This window comes from Rana temporaria, chromosome 4, assembly GCF_905171775.1.
Source record: "Rana temporaria chromosome 4, aRanTem1.1, whole genome shotgun sequence".
Lineage (NCBI taxonomy): Eukaryota > Metazoa > Chordata > Amphibia > Anura > Ranidae > Rana > Rana temporaria.
Genome location: NC_053492.1, coordinates 218674485 through 218688512, shown reverse-complemented (window position 1 = coordinate 218688512; position 14028 = coordinate 218674485). Strand labels below are relative to the sequence as shown.

The following is a 14028-nucleotide window of genomic DNA, read 5'->3' as shown; positions in this document are numbered from 1 at the left end:
ATATACTAAGAATTCAGTGTACCGGTTGCATGATTACCACACTTCAGTATACCAAGAATCCTGTTAACTGATTGCACGCGTAAGCAAACTAAGAATTTAGTGAAGTGATTACCATGGTTACTGCACATGAATATACTGAGAATTCAGTGAACCGGTTGCCATGGTTATCACACTTCAGTATACTATTTTTGTTACAGCAGGACTAAACCCATCAAATTAACAGTTTCTCAAGACAGTTACATTGAAGGCCTATCGTGCACGACAACTGTCACTTTATCTTGTGCCCTCAGCCCAGCTGTCAAGCCATCAAATGGTTGGTTTCATAACTGACCACATGTGAAGCACCATGGCAACTGCAGATCAAACAGAGGCTAAGATGGCAGCTTTCTTGGCTGGATTAAAGAGAACAACTGCTGAGAGTCATTTGTTCCCTGCCTTGCTGACTTCCTATTGAAAATACTTGTTAACTGTCTTTAATAAAGTATAGGAAGTTTTCTGTAGCTGCTACCCTGGGGTTCTGATTGGTTAGCAGCTATATCAGCAATAGGAGCGGGCTGCTAAGCAGGAAGAGTTCAATAGATTGAGTCATGCAGCACTGAACTGTGTGGACTGTAGTCCAGAGGGGAGAGATTCTACTGCAATTAACAGCTTTTGAACTGCATTCCTCAAGAAGTTGCCGGGGGGGGCGGAAAGAGCTGCGTTTTCTCAGGCTGTACAGAATACAGCTTCCTTTTGCTGTGAGGGAGACCGGAGAGTGCACATTGCTGTCCAGTGTGCACCATCACTGCTACATGTGGGCAGCCTGAACAGGATCAGGGGTGCTGAGTTTGGGATTGCCGACAGCCAGAGTCACCTGGGTGCAGAGCAAAAAGTGCACCAATTGCTGTGTGTGACAGGTCGGTGAGCTGCAATATCGTTGGGACTGATGAGCCGCTGCTGTGGGGATTTATTATGTGCTGCTAGAGAGAGGGAATGAGCTCTTTGGGAATTGACCATACTGGTACGATTCTCATGTGCACCAATGGTACAACTAGGCCCCGATGCTAGCCAGCTGAAGAGTTAGGATTAAAAACAGCCCCTTTACACAGAGACCTTCACCTATTGATTATGCTAAGAGGTACCTCTCAGGGGACTGTATCATATCTTAGCCATTCTCAAAAAGTACACTCTAGATTAGTAATAGTAGTATTATTCATATTGCAGTTAATGTTTATAGGCACTGCTTATTTCTGATCTTGTGGATTAATAAGTTGATTCCAGTCTAGTGGTACAGAGCTCTTACCTAAGTCACTTTGACCTAGAGATCACATATTTTAGCAGACTATGTCTGAATCTTTCCTCTGTGTGCTCATTTATGCTTAAACCACCATTTACTCAAACCCATACCAATACATTAAGTTAATTTACCAATAAATGGTCTTGTGTCTATTTCCTGATACTAATTCACAACCGAGTTAAAGGTATTTAAACTTGTGTTCCTTTAACCTCCCTGGCGGTATGATTCTGTCTGGAATTACGTACCAAAAGCGGTACAATTATTTGCAAGGAAATTTGGCGTTTTATACTGTAGGTCTGTAATTTTTAGAAATAACTCACTTAAATCTGACCAAGCAAGAGTCTTGTAGGCATCCCGGGTATGATTTTTTTTTTAAAACAAAATTATAAATTATAATATAATAAATAATTATAAATAATTATAATAAATAATAATATAATTATAATAAAAATTATTCAATAATGTAATCAACTCAAAATCACTGAAATTTGCTCAGTTGCAGAATTGTCGCTGTCATTATTTTTTTTTTTTTTATGACGAATTTCCCCACAAATCGCTATCGCACATTTCTGCAAGTGATTATAATTTATTATCGCTGTTTTCTAGCTGATCTAAAGCCATTTTTGACATAAAGGGACACTTTTGGACAATCTACAGTTTTTAGGCAGAAATGACATTTTTTATTTTATAAAAGTACATGCAGGGCACTGGGCAGACCACTAGGGACAAGGGGGGTGTGTATTTTTTACATACAGTACTGTAATCTATAAGATTACAGTATACTGTATGTAAAGTGTTTGTTTACTTTTTTGAATTTGGCGCCGATCTCCGCTCCCGTGCGTCGTAACGTCGCAGGGAACGGAGATCGGCGGCACACGGGGAGACTGTGAATCGAGCGAGGAGGTCCCGCTCGCTCACACAGCAGGGATGCATCGCTGGATCCAGGGACAAGGTAAGTAACTTGCCTGTGGATCCAGCGAAAGGTAAGCCGCGCCGCTGCACACTCTGCACGTCCAGCCCGAGCGTGACTCGGGGTTATCGATCCTAACATGGAAAACCAACCCCGAGTCACGCTCGGGGATACCGCTAAGGGGGTTAAGTGTTTTCAGCGTCTTTCCCCCAACCAGGTGTACTAGAGGAACTGGGATTGTTCTTTGAATCAAGGCGCAGAACAGAGAACCCAAATTACCAGGTGGCTCCTTCGGGACAGTGCTACAGTTACGTTTGTATTCCCTATTGGCTCTGTTAACCGATTGCCGCCCGCCGCACGCAGATATACGTCTGCAGCATGGCACGGGCAGGCAATTGTGTAAACATCCTTGGTCATAGGATGCATTAAGGTGAAAAAACGGGAAGGTTTACAACCCCTTTAACTCCTGTATCATCAGCTCCATCTAGTGGCCACAATGTGTTATATTTTCTAATTGGGTTATTTTAGAAAATTATACCACATTTAGGCCACTAGATGGTGGTGGTGATAATACAGGAGTTTATTTATTTGAAACCATACAATACAATTAAATTCAGTTTGCATTCATATATTTTACATTCCTGCAACAAATGTTTTAGAAACAAACCCCAAAGTTATAAATGTCTCCCTGTTTTTAAAAAACACTAATCAGGATTTTCATTTTCAAATGTACACTGGATAAAAGGATTTTTGCTGTAGGTGCATTGCACAATTTGAAATGTGTTCAATTATAAATAAGGAGCTTTAAGCTTCATAAACAGTACAATGTTTAACCATTTATACTCATAGGTGTGTGAAAAATATTGTTACATATCTCTGTACTAAAGAGTCACAGTGCACTGACACATGACCTGACAAGTGGTCTCATATATGATATATACACACCTCTAGTTCCTGTAAAAGGAAAAAAGCAATAAATGTATTTTGTATCCTTCTGCTGTTTACATACCTTTAACCTGGGTGTGCATATAATAATTGACTGTGCTGTTTATATAGCCTTCCAATGTCCCTTTGCAAGTGATGTAAAATGGACTCTGATTTTTTCTCTAGGGAATTAGGCCAAGCCCTCGTCACTTGAGGAGGTACACACGAGCCCGTGTTGAAGAAACAAAGCCTCCAGTAGAAGTCCAGCAGAGTGACCAAGACATCACTTCACCTTTGAGGAAAAGAAAAATCAAGAGAAGTAGCCGAGTCCAGCCAGAGTTTTATCAGGCTGTCCAAGTGACACCCACCCGCAAACCAGTAAGTGTCTACCAATGTCAAAGCTTGGTTTGGTACATAAACTCAGTTGGTTATGGCCTCTGTGTGCACCTGGTGGTAAGAAACATAGAACCACTGATAAGTATTACATCAGATAAACTTTGGCCCCGATAACAGCAGACAGTCATTTTTGTTTATAGCACAAAAAAAAAAAAAAAATGCAGAGGTGATCAAATACCACCAAAAATAAAGCTCTATTTGTGGGGAAAAAAGGGCATACATTTTATTTGGGTGCAGTGCTGCATGACCGCACAATTGTCAGTTAAAATAATGCAGTTCTGTATCGCAAAAAAAATCCTGGCCAAGAAGGGGGATAAATCTTCTGGAGGTAAAGTGGTTAATTAAGTGCATGCATGAGGTCTGTGCTTAGTGCACGGCGGGACCCCATTCTGTCACTGTGCGTAAGGTGGCAAATGTATGCTGGACTGGTGGAGATGGCACAGGCTCTGTGGTGTCCTTTCTAAATGCAACAATAACTGGAAAAGGTGTGTAGTGACACGAGGTGAAACGTTTCACAGAGGAACTCTGTATGTCAAATTAGTGCACACAACGAACTGCTCAACTGCAAGCCGGGGGCTTCCGCCTAATGTTGACTTTTACCCAGGCATTGATGAGCATACACACAATTAAAGAGGTTGTAAACCTCCCTTAGCAAGTTATACCTATAGGTAAGCCTAGAATAAGGCTTACCTATAGGTACTGTAAATATCTTCTAAACCTGCGCCGTTTAGGAGGTATTTACTGTATACTGTGCTGATGATGTCATCGGCACATGCACTGTGAAGAAATGCCTCCCAGTGCTGTTTCTTACCTGCCAAAACATGCTATGTGGTGTGGTAGAGCTATGTAAATCTTAGGACTGGATAGACAGAAATAGAAATCCTTTGGCAGGTGAAACAGCTCCTTCATACGTAAATTTGTCTTCCATCTTAGCCTCTGTTTTATCTGCAGTTGCCATGGTGCTGCACATGTAATCAGTTATGACACCAGTCATTTGATGGCTTGACAGTTCAGTTGAAAGCACAAGCAACATGACAGTTATCATTTGGTAACCATTTTTGTTATAAATTCTGTATATAACCCTACAGAACAGACTGACAGTGCATCAAGTGCTTTGACAAGCCTTTTTATAGCTTTCTGGTAAGCCACTGATGAATAGTGCTGCAACATGAAAATCTTTTATTTCTTCTCCTATACCTCTCAGGCATTCAACGATTTCCAAGGTGTGTCTTAGGTAATCCTGCATAGCCTGGTCTTTCATCACCTTGGTTTGGTGTAGCTTTCTAGTCAAATATAGTTTATTGCTGAGATAAGCTCTTCCATGCATCTTTTGTAGTCATTCCCACATTTCTTTACACACAGTCAGTCCATCCGATGAGAATGGTCCGACGGACCGTTTTCATTGGTTCACCGCTGAAGCAGACTGATGGTCTGATGTGCGTACACACCATTGTTTCAAAAACCGATCGGGTCAGAACATGGTGACGTAAAACACACGACGTGCTGAAAAAAACGAAGTTCAATGCTTCCAAGCATGCGTCGACTTGATTCTGAGCATGCGCGGGTTTTGAATCAAAGCTTTTGTGTACTAACCATTGGTTTTGACCTATCGGTCAGCCGTCCATCGGTTCGATTTTAAAGCAAGTTCTCTTTTTTTTGACCGAAGGACAACAGACCAATGGGGCGTACACACGGTCGGTTTGGACCAATGAAACTGAACTTCAGTCCGTTTTCATCGATTTGGACCGGTCGTGTGTACACATCCTTATAGTTTCACACTTACATTTACAGTATCTCACAAAAGTGAGTACACACCTCACATTTTTGTAAATGATTTATTATATCTTTTCATGTGACAACACTGAAGAAATTACACTTTGCCACAATGTAAAGTAGTAAGTGTACAGCTTGTATAACAGTGTACATTTTACTGTCCCCTCAAAATAACTCAACACACAGCCATTAATGTCTAAACCGCTGGCAACAAAAGTGAGTACACCCCTAAGTGAAAATGTCCAAATTGGGCCCAATTAGCCATTTTCCCTCCCCTGTGTCAAGTAACTCGTTAGTGTTACAAGGTCTCAGGTGTGAATGGGGAGCGGGTGTGTAAATTTGGTGTTATCGCTCTCACTTTCTCAAACTGGTCACTGGAAGTTCACCATGGCACCTCATGGCAAAGAACTCTCTGAGGATCTGAAAAAAAGAATTGTTGCTCTACATAAAGATGCCCTAGGCCAGTGATTGCAAACCTTGGCACCCCAGATGTTTTGGAACTACATTTACCATGATGCTCATGCACTCTGCAGTGTAGCTGAGCATCATAGGAAATGTAGTTCCAAAACATCTGGGGTGCCAAGGTTCGCCGTCACTGGCCTAGGCTATAAGAAGATTGGCAAGACCCTGAAACTGAGCTGCAGCACGGTGGCCAAAACCATACAGCAGTTTAGCAGGATAGGTTCCACTCAGAACAGGCCTCGCCATGGTCGACCATAGAAGATGAGTGCACGTGCTTAGTGTCATATTCAGAAGTTGTCTTTGGGAAATAGACGCATGAGGTTGAAGGGGTGGGGGGGTCAGCCTGTCAGTGCTCAGACCATACGCCGCACACTGCATCATATTGGTCTGCATGGCTGTCACCCCAAAAGGAAGCCTCTTCTAAAGATAATGCACAAGAAAGCCTGCAAACAGTTTTCTGATGACAAGCAGACTAAGGGCATGGATTACTGGATAAACTTTTTTGGTTCAGATGGTGTCAAGCGTGTGTGGCGGCAACCAGGTGAGGAGTAAAAAGACAAGTGGGTCTTGCCTACAGTCAAGCATGGTGGTGGGAGTGTCATGGTCTGGGGCTGCATGAGTGCTGTTGGCACTGAAGAGATACAGTTCATTGAGGGAACCATGAATGTCAACATGTACTGTGACATACTGAAGTAGAGCATGATCCCCTCCCTTCAGAGACTGAGGCAGTATTCCAACATTATAATGACCCTAAACACACCTCCAAGACGACCACTGCCTTGCTAAAGAAGCTGAGGGTAAAGGTGACGGACTGGCCAAGCGTGTCTCCAGACCTAAACCCTATTGAGCATCTGTTTACTATTATGTATACCAGGGGTCCTCAAACTTTTTAAACAGGGGGCCAGTTCACTGTCCCTCAGATTGTTGGGGGGCCGGATCAATGCAGCCTCATGAATGCCCAACAACGCAGCCTGACCAGTGCCCAGCAACGCAGCCTGACCAGTGCCCAGCAACGCAGCCTGAGCAGTGCCCAGCAGCGCAGCCTGACCAGTGCCCAGCAGCGCAGCCTGCCCAGTAATGCAGCTTTATCAGTGCCCATCTATGCAGCCTGACCTGTGCCCAGCAAGGCAGCCTTACCAATGCCCAGCAAGGCAGCCTGATTAGTGCCCATCTATACAGCCCGACCTGTTCCCAGTAATGCAGCCAGCCTCTCCAGGACCCAGTAATGTAGCCTGCCCTGTGCCCGGTAATGCATCCAGCCTGCCCTGTGCCCAGTAATGCAGCCTGCCCTGTGCCCAGTAATGCAGCCTGCCCTGTGCCCAGTAATGCAGCCTGCCCTGTGCCCAGTAATGCAGCCTACCCTGTGCCCAGTAATGCAGCCTGCCCTGTGCCCAGTAATGCAGCCTGCCCTGTGCCCAGTAATGCAGCTTGCCCTGTGCCCAGTAATGCAGTCAGCCTCTTCAGTGCCCAGTAATGCAGCCCGATCTGTGCCCAGTAATGCAGCCTGACCTGTGCTCAAAAGGCCAGGAGGGCCGGGCAAAAGACCTTGGTGGGCCGTATCTGGCCCGCGGGCCGTAGTTTGAGGACCCCTGATGTATACATTCGAAATCGCATGCTCTGCTATGTGTTTTAGATAAATAAACACATCCATATCACACTGTCCTATCTTTGAGTCTTCTCATGCATACCTCATTCAAAGTCCCAATCCTCCTCCTTTTGTCTACCTATTGAGCAACTGTGGAGCATCCTCAAACAGAAGGTGGAGGAGCGCAAGGTCTCCAACATCCACCAGCTCTGTGATGTAGTCATGGAGAAGTGAAAGAGGACCCCGGTGGCAACCTGTGAAGCTCTAGTGAAATCCATGCCCAAGAGGGTTAAGGCAGTGCTGGAAAATATTGACACTTTGGGCCCAATTTGGACATTTTCACTTAGGGGTGTACTCACTTTTGTTGCCAGCGGTTTAGACAATAATGGCTGTGTGTTGAGTTATTTTGAGGGGACAGCAAATTTACAAGCTGTACACTCACTACTTTACATTGTAGCAAAGTGTAATTTTGTGTCGTCACATGAAAAGATATAATAAAATATTTACAAAAGTGTGGGGGGGTGTACTCACTTTTGTGAGATACTGTAAAACTATATACATAGAAATCAGAATGATTTGATTACACACACTGTAAAACATTCTAGAGAACTATACTGAATGGTGGTTCTGTCATGTTTTGTAATTTTACAGATTCATTATGGTCTGGCTGTTATATGGTAATAAAGTAGAAGAGCAGACGTGACATAATGCTTGTGTTCAAATGACAGAAATAGTTTCCAGAAGGTTCCCTATAAACTCCAGCAAAGATTTCCTGAAAACTGATCTAACTAAGCTCTAACACCTCATACAGTATTTCCCGCTCCTTTTTTCCCGCATAAAATATGTTGATAGATTTTTGTCCAACTGATTCAACTGAGTTTTAGAATCCTCTGCTTCTGTCAAGTTTTGATAAGAGTTGTATACAGTAAAACCTTGGTTTGAGAGTAACTTGGTTTGAGAGCGTTTTGCAAGACAAGCAAAATGTTTTTATAAATTTTGCCTTGATATGCAAGCGATGTCTTGATATAAGAGTAGCGTCATGTCACAACTGAGTATAAAAAAGAAGAGAGTTGCCTCTAAGTGTAGCAATATTGTTACATTTAATGAAGGTACAACATTTAGCAACTTTTTTAGCAACAATTGCTACACTTAGAGGCGCCTCTCTTCTCTTTTATACCCTGTAAAAAAAATGCTTTGATATACAAGTGCTTTGGATTATAATTATAATACGAATTATGCTCGCAAACTAAGGTTTTACTGTATTTCAGGCCTCAATGTTGGTCTGTAAAGCCCTGTGCAATTTCTTGTTATTTCTAAGGTAAGGTAAACCATAACTGAATGACATTTTGTTTGCCTAAAGAGTAAAAAAAATCTAAAACCAAAATGTATAGATGTTGTGGTTCTTTTTTTAGACTTTTTACCCCTTGATTTTTTCTTTAAACTCTTTTTATTGATGTTGTTATAAAGTAATACAGTAAATTTCCCCTCAGCTTCAATTGGGGGGTAGTGTTGAAGTGTCACTAAACCCAAAACAATAAAAACTGTCTACATGCTACATAGCATAGTGTCTACTGTATACTTGCAATACAGCTTTAATTTTATGCACCGTATATACTCGAGTATAATGCCGCGTACACACGGTCGTTTTATGTGATGAAAAAAAATGACGTTTTTAAAAACGTCACTTTAATTGACCGTGTGTGGGGGAAAACGTAGTTTTATGTCTTCTAAAAAACGACCAAAAAAAATTGAAGCATGCTTCAATTTTATGTGTCGTTTTTCAAAACGTCAACTTTTACTTCACAGAACTTGACCGTGTGTAGCAAAAACGTCGTTTAAAACGACGTTTTTTCATCCGCGCATGCCCAGAAGCTACTTATGAAGCGAGCTTCAATGGAAAAACGTGGTGGAACGTAACCTCACTTTGCTAGAACATTGTGAGAAAAACGATGGTGTGTAGGCAACTTCGTCTTTGAAAATTGAAGTTTCAAAAACGTCGTTTTTTACTTCACAGAAAATGTCGTTTTTTTTCATCACATAAAGTGATGGTGTGTACGCGGCATGAGCCGAGTTTTTCAGCACATTTTTTTGCTGAAAATGCCCCCCCTCGGCTTATACTCGAGTCACCTTTTTGCGCCTGATCTCCTGGACTTTGGGGACCCGGTACCGGCCGGCCGTAGCCCCACTCTTTCTCTACAAGTGTGCAAAGTTTGTTGTCCGGGGGGACCTACAGCCGGGGAGCACCGATTTTTCAAATCCGGGCACCCCTTCCATAGACTCCCATGTTAAACGTCAGTCTAGTCATGGACACAGTGAGGCATGGGCACAGCGAGGCATGGGCACAGTGAGGCATGGACACAGTGAGGCATGGGCACAGTGAGGCATGGGCACAGTGAGGCATGGACACAGTGAGGCATGGGCACAGTGAGGCATGGACACAGTGAGGCATGCACTTGGACACAGTAAGGCATGCACATGGACACAGTGAGGCATGCACATGGACACAGTGAGGCATGCACATGGACGCAGTGAGGCATGCACATGGACACAGTGAGGCATGCACATGGACACAGTAAGGCATGCACATGGACACAGTGAGTCATGCACATGGACACAGTGAGGCATGCACATGGACGCAGTGAGGCATGCACATGGACACAGTGAGGCATGCACATGGACACATTGAGGCATGCACATGGACACAGTGAGGCATGCACATGGACACAGTGAGGCAAAGTGAGGCACAGTGAGGCATGCACATGGACACAGTGAGGCAAAGTGAGGCACAGTGAGGCATGCAGATGGACACCCTAGGCTTATACTTGAAATTAGGTGCCTCGCCTTATATTCTGGTCGGCTTATACTTGAGTATATACAGTAAATTTAGAAATACCTGGTTGATCCTGCCATGCATTGGCAATCCCTCTTTGCCTGTGTCCCCACTGTAGCTTGACATGGTATGGAATCCCTGTCGCCACCACTATTGCACATGCTCCCTGCTTCGTTTACAATCCAAGCAGTTAATTTCCTCCTTGCTTCCTTCTATGCAACCCACATCACTATAAAGTCATATATGTCGGCATAAACAAAGTGTTAATTGATGGGCCTTTCTCTTTCTCCTCCTATGCAAATGTGATGGTATTTATTATGTGGACGGGATATAAGATATATCTTAAACTCCGCCTCTACAATGTTAATGTACAAATGAACAATTGCTTTCAAATATTGATTTATATAAACCTCTTTTTTTTTGCTATTTATTGCTATTTATTTAAAATGTTTTTTTTTTTTTTTTTAAGTCATGTGACAATGAGCGCTGTGCAGACAGGAGATGTCCTTAGCTGATGTATAGAGCAGTGTTTTTTTACCCTTTTTTTCAGTCAAGGCACCCTTTAAACTTGCGCACAATCCCTGGGCACACCGGGCCGAGGGCGTGTTCCTGTGTGTTGCGTTTTTAATTAGGCTGCTCTATGCTAGTGAAACATGCAAAAAACATGCTGGCATGATTTTTAAATTGAGCCCCACCAAAATGCATGGTTCTGTGGTACCATGTGTTTTAGTGGGCGAAAACATGCATGCAATTGGTGTGGGGGTGCCATTCAGCATCAATGGCACCTGCGTACAATTGGGCAAAGCCTTTTTGTGTGGTGAAGAAAAACACGCGTTACCACAATGCACCTGGTATCAAAAAGCCCTAATATTTAATTTTTCAGAGTTAAGCAGTCAGTAGGTTTTAAACCCCCCCCCCCCCCCCCATCCCCTCAGCTAGCACACATCCCCCTCTTCAAAATCCCCCTCCCAGCACAAAATTCCCCCTTTATAGCACAACCCTCCCTCCTCCAAAATCCCCCCTCCTACCACAAATCCCATACCCTACCATCAATTTGCCCTGTCAGTGTTAAATGGCTTGTCTCAACAAACTGACACTTTGGCTGGACAGCTTTGTATCTTAAAGGAAGTTGAAAATAACAGACTTACTGGATAGATCACTAGGTGAAAATAAAATAATAAAGCCTAAGAATAAAATGCAACCAGCAGGACTGGAAAAGCTGCAATATAATATATTTTATGGTTTTGAGTTTTTAAAGAATTTAATCACTATCTAACAAAAAGAATTTCTATTTTTTTTTTATAAAATACAGTTATTACTAATTTCATGTTTTTCGTTTTTGCATCTTAGTGCTGCTGCTCTCCTATCGCCCCTTTGCAGCCACTTGATTACATTCATGCACTTCAGCAATGGGCGCATTTCCGTGCTCAGTGCAGTCTTCCTGATAGTGGCAAAGATAGACCATGCCTGCATAATAAATGTTGGCACAGTAGCTCAAAGTGTCCAAACAAGGAACTTCATGGCAGGGTCACCAGGCATTATTTTAATGCAAGCTACAGGTTTTAAAAGATTGAAAATTACTTTTTCTATAACATGTTAAATACTGTATGTGCCTGAGTTTCCATCTATTTTAAATACCTCCCACCTAAATAAAGTTCAGCCAGAGCCTCAAAGGTGTATTACTGAATTTATCAGGGTATTGCGCGCTTCCGGCGTATATTGTGTCTTGCCCGGCGTCCATGTCCGGTCCGGCGTCCGTCCGCGGCCTCGGTGGTGTCCTCCCGGCTTCTCCCGCGCTGTCTGCGAGTCGAATCCCCGCTTCCCGCGCTCAGTTTGAAGCCTCCGCCGACATATACCGAGCGCAGTACACTCGGGCACGCTCGGCCACGCTCAGCTTCTCACGCATAAACGTCACAGAGCGTGACAACGAGCGAAGCCGAGCCTGGCCGAATGTACCCGAGTGTACTGCGCTCGGTATATGTCGGCGGAGGCTTCAAACTGAGCGCAGGAAGCGGGTATCGGCGTATATCGCGCACCCACGAGTGTGGCGTATACACCGATAAATACGGTACTTGGTGATTTTCCTCCATCTAGGAGGTGCATTGGCATCTAGCTTGTACTGTATCTACCACCTCCTTGCCTCCCTGGCATGTTCTAGGTTTTTAGTGCGTTGTCAGCAAGAGGAAGGAACATTGAGTTATTACAGTACATTCCTGTCTCGTGTTGGTGTTTCCATTGAAATCCACAGGTTTGTCCAAGAATTAGACTCTGATATAAGGTAGGACAGAAATCAGGAGTGTGTATCAGAAAAGCTGGCCCCATGTACCGGTATGTCCTACCTCAGGATAAGCTGCTGCATAGAAATGAAAATACATGTACAGTTCAGGTAACTATTAATTTAAACAATTAGATTTTCTAAGAAAAAAAAAGTATTAAGGACTGTATGCTATCATAATTGTATATTTACAAAAAAGTTTGAATGCTGTGTAAAATCTTCTGTAAAATAGAATGCAATGATTTGCATAAACCCACATTTAATTCACAATAGAAACGCCGTCGTAAGTCCAAATCTGCGCCGTCGCATCTATACGCCTATTCAGAAAGGCATTTACATCAGAATTTGTCCAAGATACGACTGACGTAAGTCTCTTACGCCGTCGTATCTTGGGTGCATATTTACGCTGGCTGCTAGGGGCGCTTCCGTAGATTTACGCGTAGAATATGCAAATGAGCTAGATACGCTGATTCAGAAACGTACTTGCGCCCGGCGTATCAATGATCGTCGTTTACGTAAGGCGCATGACCGGCGTATAGTTACCCCTGCTATATGAGGCGCAGTCAATGTTAAGTATGGACGTCGGAACAGCGTCAAAATTTACGTGGTTTACGTCGTTTGCGTAATTCGTACGTGAATGGGGCTGGGCATAGTTTACGTTCACGTCGAAAGCATTGAGTATTTGTGACGTGATTCTGCACATGCGCACTGGGATACGTCCACGGACGGCGCATGCGCCGTTCATTCGGCCCCTCATTTGCATGGGGTCACGGTTCATTTTAATAAAACACGCCCACTGCCAACCTACTTTGAATTACGCGGGCTTACGCCGGCCCATATACGCTACGCCGCCATAACTTAGGACGCAAGTTGTTTCTAAATACAGTACCTGCCTCTCTAAGTTACGGCGGCGTAGTGTATATGAGATATGCTACGCCGCCCAAACTTACGCGATTCTTTCTGAATCCGGGCCAAAATGTTCAGTTGCTGGTGTATTGGGAGAGGAATGTTGTCCCATTTTTGCCGGATATAGGATTCTAGCTGCTCAATAGTCCTGGGTCTTCTTTGTTGTATTTCTTTGTTTCAAGTTGCACCAAATATTGTTAGGAGTGAAAGATCTGGAATGCAGGTAGGCCAGTTAAGCACTCGGACTCTTCTATTACAAAGCCATGCTGTCATAGATGCAGTATGCTGTTTAGCATGGTCCTGCTGAAATTTGCAAGGCCAGCATATGTGGCTCTAAAACATGGATATATCTTTTAGCATTGGTGGTGCCTTTCCAGATGTGCAAACTGCCCATTCCGTATGAACTAAAGCATCCCCGTACCATCAGAGATGCAGGCTTTTGAACTGAGCACTGATAATGAGCCAGAAGGTCCCTCTTCTCTTTAGACTTGCCAAAAAAAATATCGAATTTTGATTCATCTGACCACAGAACAGATTTTCCATTTTGCAACAGACCATTTTAATTGAGCTTTGGCCCAAAGAAGACAGGGGCATTTCTGAATCATGTTCAGGTATGGCTTCTTCTTTGCATGATAGAGCTTTAAAGTGGAGTTCCACCCAAAAGTGGACCTTCCGCTTTAAGCTATCCTGA

At 43.4% G+C, this 14028-nt stretch overlaps 1 protein-coding gene across 1 annotated transcript in view; it reads left to right on the top strand.

Moving 5' to 3' along the window:
- The window catches only part of DST (dystonin), a 690084-nt gene that overhangs the window by 32141 nt on the left and 643915 nt on the right, over nucleotides 1-14028 (top strand). Inside the window, exon 3 of the mRNA XM_040349874.1 lies at nucleotides 3297-3488. Coding sequence (XP_040205808.1) covers nucleotides 3297-3488 — 192 coding nt within the window. The remainder of the gene's footprint in view (nucleotides 1-3296; nucleotides 3489-14028) is intronic.